Source organism: Sardina pilchardus, chromosome 21 (assembly GCF_963854185.1).
Source record: "Sardina pilchardus chromosome 21, fSarPil1.1, whole genome shotgun sequence".
Lineage (NCBI taxonomy): Eukaryota > Metazoa > Chordata > Actinopteri > Clupeiformes > Clupeidae > Sardina > Sardina pilchardus.
Window position 1 is genome coordinate 26643720 of NC_085014.1, and position 10652 is coordinate 26654371.

The 10652-nt window shown below is 39.2% G+C and overlaps 1 protein-coding gene across 1 annotated transcript in view; it reads left to right on the forward strand.

Annotated features, from left to right (window-relative positions):
• The window catches only part of LOC134068630 (hydroperoxide isomerase ALOXE3-like), an 87523-nt gene extending 79791 nt beyond the window's left edge, over positions 1-7732 (forward strand). The window contains exons 13-14 of the mRNA XM_062524316.1: positions 6830-7000; positions 7553-7732. Of these exons, the coding sequence (XP_062380300.1) occupies positions 6830-7000; positions 7553-7732 (351 nt within the window). The remainder of the gene's footprint in view (positions 1-6829; positions 7001-7552) is intronic.
• Positions 7733-10652: the final 2920 nt, after the last annotated feature.

Consider the following 10652-nt stretch of genomic DNA (forward strand, 5'->3'; position numbering starts at 1 on the left):
TCGTGTAGTAGGCTAAAGCAGTTTATTACATCGAAATACACAATGCCAGCACACATAGGCAACTAAAGTGAAGATAGCTACTTAATACGTAACACTATTAGCCAGTGCAAGTAATTTTAACATATTTTGTTGAAATAGGCTACTCACAAATGTCATTATGTTTCTCCAAAGCACCTTTCTGTCTTGGTTCAAGTCGCCAACAATGGCCGGGTTTCCCAAAATCGTTAAGAAGCTCTTAAGTCCTAAGAACTTCTTAGGAGCGTTCTTAGAACATTCTTACAACGCTCCTAAGAAGTTCTTAGCACTTAAGAGCTTCTTAACAATTTTGGGAAACCCGGCCATTGTCATTTTGATAGGGTGCAGTGGCAAACTTGTTCTAAACTTAATGGCTTACCCAGCTAACAATTTCTGGTTAGGAGAACGTTTTTAGAACGTTTTTTTCCTGGTTAGGAAAACGTTGCCTGAAAGTTGCGAAAGTTGCCACAAGGTTCCCCAGGAAAGTTTTCTTGACGAAAATACTACGTTTTTTTCTGGTTGTTTATTTTGGTTAGCAGAACGTTCTCCTACCCTTTAGGGAACTTTACTATATTTGGTTGCATTAACGTTCCCCTAACCTCCCAGCAACAAAGTGTAAAGGGGGAAAAAATATGTAGAATTATAGTGACATCGAGGCATAGCTCCGCTGTACACTTTCCGTCTGCGGCGACAGCCTATCTGCAACCTGGGCGAGCGAACGTCTCTGATGACTAAGGCAATGACATTATACACGCATGACAATTCACTTACCATTAGCTGCTTGCTGAACTGCGACGAATACGGCTTGTTACCATAAGCAAGTGTCAGCTAAGTATTTAAATGCGGTTAGGTCTAATACTTTCTTGTCTACGGTGTCTTTTCCTATAATAAACGATTAGTCAGATCAAAACATAAGCAGAGCAGGCGCTAGCCTAACACACTGTTTCAACATTCAAAACAGGCTGTTTTTATTGCATCGTATGCCATTAAAAGTCCTCGGTTCAGAATTATGATGGATTTTGGTTTATTTTGTTTTAAATTGGGACTGGGAATTGTGGGATAGGCTGAGTGAACAGCACAGTAACATAGGCTATAACTTGGACGTGTTAATATAAAACAATTCTCCCCCGGGAACATTGTGCTGTTTAAGATGCAGTCTCAACGTTTGAGAAAGAATTCATTGAGTCCTCATGAGAGTCCTCATCATCATATTTGCATAACAAATAAAGCTTTAAAAACATGAATGCATTTCAGGTGCCACTCTAATCGATTATGGATTAATCCAAAACTATTCGTCAGATTAGTTAGCATGAAGTCGTTGTGTGCCTGCCTGGGACTATGGCTAGCTAGCTCTTCCACCCGGTTTACCCTATACAGTGTTTTTTTAAAGCCTATTGGACTTAATGGAACAAGTGCATGGAGATGTGAAGAATGTGATCGATACCATACAGCCAGCCTACGTGAGTAACTTTATCTCTGTGTTATCCAAATGTCTTAAAGTTAGCGAGGTTGAGTCTGCTAAAACACCAACACCCCAGAACTCACGGACCCGAGATGGAAGTTTCTCAACCTAGCTTCGCTGGCCCCTTTAGCTGACGGGCTGGCTGGTCGGGCGAATATCAATCCAACAGGCTCTGGGGGGAAGAATAGAATAGGGCTATATGTCGATTTTGCAACAAATTATTCCGACTTTGCAGTGTGGCTGCTGGCCGTGTTCAATTGGAAACTCATAGAAACTCTGGGGCGATTTTCATCAATCAACCCCACGCACATAACCAGAGAATACCGATATGGTTATACAAATAAGATACCTAAAAACAACTAAGTAGCAACGTTGTGTGAAAAGAGAAATGCAACCAGAATATAACGTTTTTTTCTTTAGTTGTAATAACGTTCGGGAAACTTTGATAACCTGGAGCTAACGTTCTCTCCAGGGTATTAGAAGGTTACTGATAAACTAACCACAGGAGAACCAGCGGCTAACGTTATTTGCTTGCTGGGATTCAACCAGAATATAACGTTTTTTTCTTTAGTTGTAAAAACGTTAGGGGAACGTTATTTGTTTTGACAACCTGGAGATAACGTTCTCTAAACGTTATTAGTAGGTTGCTGAAAAACGAACCATAGGGGAACCAAAAGCTAACGTTAGTGAAAGTTAGCAGAACGTTAATTGTTTGCTGGGTAGCCGCTATAACTTATATTATAATATATTTATAATATAATATTATAACTATATATTTTCATTAAACCGAGACGATTAGCAGGCGGAACAAATATTTCTAGCAGGCTATGGTTCCGGACCGGAGGACTAGAGCAAAGGAGAACACTTGTTTACCAAAGACGTACTTTCATTGGCTAGCTGCCTCGCGTTTACCGCTTTCATTTGCATAAAGTTCAGCAGAGCCCAACTTCTTGACGCATCGCCTCTGTTCAAATGACCGCGCCGCCTTCCCAAGGTGCTTTGCGGAAGCGTTAACTACGCCGTGCCGCTCTCCATAGGAAATGAATGGGCTATGTGCGGCGCGGTGGCTTTTGCCGCGATAATGGACACGTAACGTAACTTCCTCAGCAGCATACCTCCAAAATGGCGGATAATAGGGTTCGAACGGGTTCGAATGATACTGTTGCGTCAGCTGTCAGAGACCGATTAAAGGCATAAAAAGGCCAAAAAAATAATCTGAAAAAAAATAAATAGTTGTTATTATATCTAAACATTTGCTTTTGTAAAACACTGTACATTATGTCACTGACACTTTAAATACCAATAGGCTACAGAACTGCAGTCTTCTCTCAGACCGTCACCATGGTCTACCTGTGGATGGCATCATTCACAGGTATGCCGTGGTGACGGTCTGAGGGATGTCAAAATAGATCTATAGCGAGAGGACTTGGAGAACTGGTTAACTTTCAAACTGTGGAGAAGTAGTAAATGAGACTAAAACTGATGGTTTTGCTTGTCGTACCACCTCAAGCTGGTCATTTTAACTGGTGTTGCTGGTCTACATTGTTGGTTTTTACTGGCCATGCCAGCTTATGTTGGTCATTCTAGCAAGCCAGCATGACCATCTCACACCAACAATGTCAAGCTTGGCAGGCTGGTCACCAGCATGACCGTCTAACACCAGCAGTATCCCACACGACACGCCATGACCAGCTTCCTCAAATGGTCACGCCAGCATGTCAACCTGGTGGCCTAACCAGCTAAACCAGCTAGCAGCAATAGCTGGAAGAAAACCAGCAAAGATCAGCTCAAACCAGCTACCAGCGTACCAGTAGGGATGTTTCACAAATGACCAGTCACTTTATGGTCCTGGCACACAGGCCGTGTGCATTTGGAGCAGGAGAGGGTGACTTTTCTATCACTGGCAGTTGGACAAAGGCTGTATCGCTTTCTCTTGGATTTTCTTGTCTTAAGTCCTCTTGTGGCTGGGTTGTCTCAGCACTCCCCATATCGCCATGGCCTTGCAAATATTACAGTTACATAAAATGGTGCACATAATATTCATTATCTTACTCACAATCACACTTTGCAGACACAGGTCATTTCTGACCCATGTGTTCAATCATTGTATTGTTTCCCTAAACTTAGTCACATTCATGGAGTAGGCATAGAGAAATGAACATAATCATTGGTGTTTGTTAAAATGTTAATATGTAATGGTAAATTTGAATATGAAATGACAAATTACACTGATTTGAAAGAGTACTGCAAAGAAATTTTGATTATAGGTTCATTTTACATAGGAAATAAATGCGGGTCATTTGTGACCCATGTGTTCAAATGTAATTTAGGCACATAAAAAGTGTTAGAATTCAAGGAGTGACCATCAATTAATGAAAATAATGATTGATGTTTGGAAGAAACTAAATAAGTGATGGAAACCTGGAATATTAAATGATAAATTGAATTATTTTCTTGAAAATAGCTAAGAAACCCTAACCCTTCAACAAAACTCCATAGAAAATGAATGGGGGTCACTTGTGACCCATGTTATGCATTAGAGGGGTAGTGACAGAAAAAAGTGTTTTTATTTAAAAAGTTTAAGAGACAAAAATACAACTTAGTCTTGTAATGAACAAAAACAAGTTAATTGAGGAATTCATGGAGTGCTGGGTCATGAAAATAAGTTTTTTTTATAGAAATTGCTAAGAAACCCTAGCGCTTCAACAAAACATAGAAAATTAATGCGGGTCACTTGTGACCCATGTTATGCAATAGAGGGGGTTTCAATAGCTCATGCATCAAACGGTTAAGAAAACATAACAAATGAGTTGTTGTTTGTGTAACCCAGACATCAGCAACTTTCATTTTATACCATTTTAGACCAATCACTTCTCGTGGTTGCTTCCTGTCCTCACGGCTGCTACTTGTGCACTCGTTTGTGCTTTTTAGCGGCATGTTCATCAGGTCCCGGAGCTTCCTGAGCCTCCATGTCAACAATGAATGAAAATAAGCTTATTACCATTCGCGCGAGTAGGCTATGCTACAGCAGGGCTGTACAGTGCGAGCAGGTTGTCGCAAAAACGACTAAAAATATATTAGTGCGAGTTGAAAATATCAAATGGGCGCACACGTGCGAGTACTGATTTCAACCCTTTCATTCGCATTTTGCTCCTAAAATGAATCCACACCAAGTGGATCAAAGTATAGTAGGCTACCATTTTCGCGAGAGTTGACAATCCTTGCGCACCTGGCTGGACACTCATAGCCTGGCAAGCCAAACTATACAGAAATGTATAATTATATTGAATGTATCCCGCTAGGCAAAAATATTTTTGGCCGCTAGGGTGCGTCTAGATTTCTAGGCTAGGACACTCACGCTTTCAGCATCAACCTCGCCCTTTCACACACTCCCAAGAAATGTCACTCCAAATCCATTCTTCTTTTTCTTCAATCTGTTCGTAGCCTAATATCAGTTGGTGACTATGTAGCGATTACCGGTGAAACGGTAAACCATGATAAAACTGTTGACTAGGCTATAACAATTACCGTGTTCATTTCAAATATTATTATTATCACGGTTGATAAACACGGTATGGAAACCGTGTGTTAAATTCGTCCCAGCTTCACCCGAGCCTGCATTTGACACAGGCCTGGTAGACTTCTATGAAACAAAAATGGTGTCCTGCTGATTCTGTTGTCTAAATGATGGATTTAACCACAATTCGGTGTCGGCTACACCTGCTTTAAAAAGGCGGAACATTTACATCGCAAATGTGCGCTGTATCATATAGCCACTCTGCGTCTTTTTATGTAGGCTATACACACATTAAATCCATTCCACTAACGTTATCAGGAGAATACCGTAATGTTTTATTTTGAGTACTGGTTGTCACTCATTGGATATAACAGATATACCAAACTCCAAGAGAAGTCATGGTAGAGTAAGTTAAGCACCCAGCAATTAAACACGACCAAGGAAAAAGTGAACGGGACAACTCACACTGCCATGCCACGGTAGGCTACCTAAATCATAGAAGTTAACATTGCTGGACACTCATCCTTTTACACCAGAAATATTTGTCTTTACCTTTGTTAGTTTTTTGAACATTCATGTTAATTAATGAAAACATGTAGTGAACTATGCATGAGTATTTTCCTAAATACCCGAATGAAACCTAATTATGTTCACGTACGGTACTTCTTGTGACAGGCACTCAATTAGACCTACACACCATCCCTGTAATATCATTAAAGACAAGTGTAATCAATATGAAGTATTCAAATTACTGAATATTTTAGGATATAAGTAATTATGCAGATCCTAAAATGCTATAAATTGTTAACAAAATGTACACAAATTCTGAATTCAAAATATGAAATAGAAACAAGACAAGCCATGTTCTGTGTGTGTGGAGGGTTTGAGCAGATACTAGGATTTCCACTGCTGTGAATGATCTGTATCCTGCTTAAGGCAATACGGTTTTCAAGGAATTTTTTCTGTGCTCCTAATGAAAAAGCTAAGCGTACAGCCCTGTACACGCATTTCCCCTGTTAAACATATAGGCAATGAGCAGCCTTAGTTTTTAATCAGACAATAACTAGGCTACTCAAGACTCTGCAGACTATAATTTTTCGGGACAATAGGCTAATGTCACGTAACAACGAAGCAGGAAAGGAGACGCCTGTTAGAGCAGGATTCGGGATTCGGGACAACTGCTTGTCATCATAACTGATTTTTTCGGGACGCACTGGTCACCCTACTCCGTTGATAAGAAAATTCAAGTTTGCAGTGATTACAAATAACTTTGCTTCTGTCGATTGCGCCGTCTGAAAGAACTTTAAAATGAAAATGGCCATGTAAAAGTTCCATTGGTCTACCCTGCTCCATGTTAGTTGGTTTGTTTAAATCTGCCAAATGTGCCAATATTGTTTTCCTTTCCGGGTTCCTGTAAGTGCGGCAGCAGTCGGCAGCCTGTGAGCAACAGACTTTTACAGTATAAAATAAATAATAAAAACCGCGTTAATGCGCAATAATTTTTGTGCAGAACTGAGCAGCGGTCATAGTGTGTACCGCTATGCGGTGCATCTAGTTCCTTATATAGGTCTGTGAATCAATTTGGTTCATTGGGATGTCCACCAACAACATTACTGCACTCAGAATGCCCTCTCCAAAGGAGAAATGCCAGACCATTATTGGTTGTTTTCTCTATAGGCAAAACCTACCGACGCTTTGTTAAAAACATCCACAATCAGCATAGAGGTCACGGCCCATTAGATAATGATGTACTGTAATTTTTTATGAATCGGAGTCACATCCCAACTTTTGTCACCATACATTCTATGATCTTGTATCTAAATTCCCTCATGCAGTTTGACTTTGGTGGCTGGATGCCGAACTACCCCACTGCCCTCAGGAAGCCCCCTCCCAAGAAGAAAGGCCAGACCAAATGGGAGGACATCATGGAGAGCCTGCCTGATATGGGCACAACGGTGAATGGAATGGCTACTCTGAATCTGCTAAGCACAAAGTCAACAGACCATGTGAGTGTGTGCATCTCCATGGCATATATATGTAAAACAAAATGTGAAAAAATACAGTAATATAAAACACAATTTAAATGGCTTTTATCTGCCATCATAATTTTTATTTATTATGTGTTATTGTGTTGTTGTTATTGTTGTTGTTGTTATTGATTGCCCTCATAAATGTCAAACTGAAATTGAAAGCTGAAAACCCCAGGTTTACATTTAACTGTACAACATGTACTTTTTCAAACAATAGCAAATTAAATATCCAAAAGAAACATTTAGCCTAAGTATACAGTGCCCTCCAAAAGTTTTGGAACACATGCTTAAAGTTAAATATAAAATCATCTTTTGGAAATGTATCTTAATGCTTTAAATGAACTGTTTCATTTAAGGCATTAAGATACATTTCCAAAAGATGATTTTATATTTAACTTTAAGCATGTGTTCCAATACTTTTGGAGGGCACTGTATGTTTTACATGACTTTGGCTTTTTGAGTCTGTCAATGTCAATGCAGACAGTTATCACACTCTCTCTATCTCTCTCCCTCTCTCTCTCTCTGCAGTACCCTCTTGGATATTTCCCAGAAGAACTGTTTGATGAGGACGTTCCTTGCGATCACATCAAACATTTTCAGAAGCAGCTGAAAAAATTGTCGGATGAAATTGAGGAGCGGAACAAGACGCTGAAGCTTCCCTACACCTATCTGAACCCAAAAAATGTGGACAACAGTGTGGCCATTTGAAAGGATACAATAGCCCTCCTTACTTTTGTCTTTCTATTGTAGAATGGGGCAGAAAAGTGAACCGAGGAAAGTCTCATAGTATGGAAAAAGAATTGCTAATCATAGAATTGCTTAAATCCAGCTTGCTCTAAAACAAATAAAAATGTGCAAATACTGCAATAATACAATATATAACCACTGTAGTATCGTATGCAAAACGATTTGCTGATCATATACAATATATAACCACTGTAGTATAGTATGCAAAAATATTTGCTGATCATATAATTGCTTAAATCCAGCTTGCTCTAAAACAAATACAAATGTGCAAATGCTGCAATAATAGATCATCAGTGCAGTATACTACTTAAAACAGTGTTTACTTAAAACAGTGTTTTTGCTTTGATTTAAAAGGTTTTGTTAAAATTGGTGGTGGTTTTGTGCTCAATAAAGTCAGAATCCTAACCTTTGGTTATGGGTTTTGTTTAAAAGGCTGTCTAGAGTTCTTTTCGTGTTTTATTGCCTCCTCTGTGTCATGATGGAAACTCCTTGCAACAGAGGCATCAGCCTACAGAGGTGACCCGCGCAAAGGTGGGAAGTTGTCCGCTCGAGGGCTTACATACTTAGCGATCTCAGCTGTGTATTTAGGAAGCAAAGTCTGATATACCAGAGCAGACCAAAAATGCAACGAGACTCTTTTCAGATGTATTTTCTGTGAAACAAAGTTTTAGGGTCCTTTTAAGGTGCACTTCATACATAAGCCTGACGATGTCATAGTCATACATTCTAGTCAGAATGAGTCTGAAACTGATCCATTGGACTGCGATTATGGGGCGTGTTTCAGGGCGTATGGCTCTGCACTCTTTGGATAGACCTTACCAAACAGAACAACGAAATAGCTAATAATAGCTTCTTCTGGCATTTTTTGAAAGCTATTGCGCTGTCAGTATCTTGTACAACACCCGATGGACCATTTGTAAACAAAACGTCAATTATGTACTTAAAACAAACGCCACAGATTTATGGCAGCAACCATTTCACTTTGATAATAAACTACATTTTTGTCCGACATATATAGAGATCGCTAAGACATATGACCAACGTCATTAAAACACAAAGAATTATGGGTATGTTTGGCTCGCCTGATGCCAGCTCATGTAAACTAGTGTTCTGGGTCTATGATCTGGCATGATAATAATGAAAACTAAGCGTGAAAAAATAGTGTGAAAAACAACATAATCTTGCGCTTCCTTACTGCTGCTATCCATGCCATTCCTCGCCTTTTTGTCACCTCTGAAACATGGCATGTACTATTATTTTTCCACGCTGGAAAACGATAAAAGATAAGCTTCATGTTACTCTATTGACTTTTATAACACAGCAGGTGAACGGCATTTCGACAACTGCACTTCGTTGTTCCCGCAAGTCAGTAAAACTACTTACGTTTTGGGCCGCCGATTCCCAAAATGCGTTGCGTCATGTTGTCATAGCATGACACAGCAAGTAGCCTAAAGTGTCATACCATGCTGCCATTTAGCATGACACAGCAAGTAAAGTGCACTGTTGGTTATGGAATATGTAACACCCATTATTATGATTGTAAAAGCTGCGACCTTAACAATCGGCAAAAACTCGTTCGGATGATCCATGTAATAAATTGTGTTTTTTCTTTTCATACTTCGTTCCATTATGAATGGTGGTGTATAGTATATAGTGTAGTATAAGGTACCCTTTTGAATGTCATTACTCTGACATTTAAGAAATAACATCTGCCGTTTTAGGTGACGCCGAGTCAATGGGGAATTCAATTGAACATGGCGTCACGCATGTGAATGTTTTTGTTCACCCTTAAGTTTCTCCACGTTGCGATAATAAAATTGTGTAATTCTTGCTGTATGTCGGACAAAAATGTAGTTTATTATCAAAGTGAAATGGTTGCTGATCAGCGGCGTTTACACATCAACATCAACGTTTTCGTCAACATGTATTTTCCAATTATGTTACATCATCATTTATAATTTCATTGTTGACCATTTTGTTTTTACATGATCCTAAGAAAACCTTTGCAGGATTCAACAGCTGGCTGGCGGCAACCTCAAACGCACCACATTTGTCCCTGTGACCTCTAAAAGCACAGTTCACATTTCCCATTGATGCAAACTCTTGGCAAATGCAGTGAAAGTGAGATCTAAGACACTTACCAGCTGAATTTCCTCTATCAAGCCTTGAAGCAAAATAGTAGAAAAAATGTGCATCTTACACAGAAACACAAGCTGGATTATGGTAGCACACTTCTGATACAAACAATTTCATTATAACACAATCATGTTTTTACCTGGACTCATTCACATGATCACTTATTGATCTTTTTTTTTTTACATTTCTTAGTGTAGCTGGCAGTGGTTGAATCTGCTTACAAATCAAGTTTGAAGTTCCCATAGCTTTTTTGGAAAATCCCCAGCTTGTAAGTTTCAAGACCTTACTTCTCTGTCAAACTTCCACTTCTAGATCACATTGTTCTCCTCCAACTTTCTTATGTCAACTGAACTCACTGTTACATTGGCATAATATGGCTATACCTCAATCTTTTCTGATGATATAGGACCTTATGGTCATTTCACAAAGTCACAGGACAAATACTAATTTTGAAACTATGTGGAAGTTTGCACCATTCTGTTGTCAACAGGTAGTTAGTAAATAATCCATTAAATAATAAGACTACAGTACCATCACATATATACACATTTGTCATAGCATAATTATGAAAATGTAATGTCATATGTTATCATTATTATTATTTTGAGTGTGAGGAATGATTTTTGCCACTTTGGTAAACACTTTAAACACAGGGCACATTGCCATTTCCCCTTTCCAAATAAAATGTGTTTGTCAAGCAGAATAGAAACCGTTTTCACTTGCTGACCTCCTTCACTTATTGATG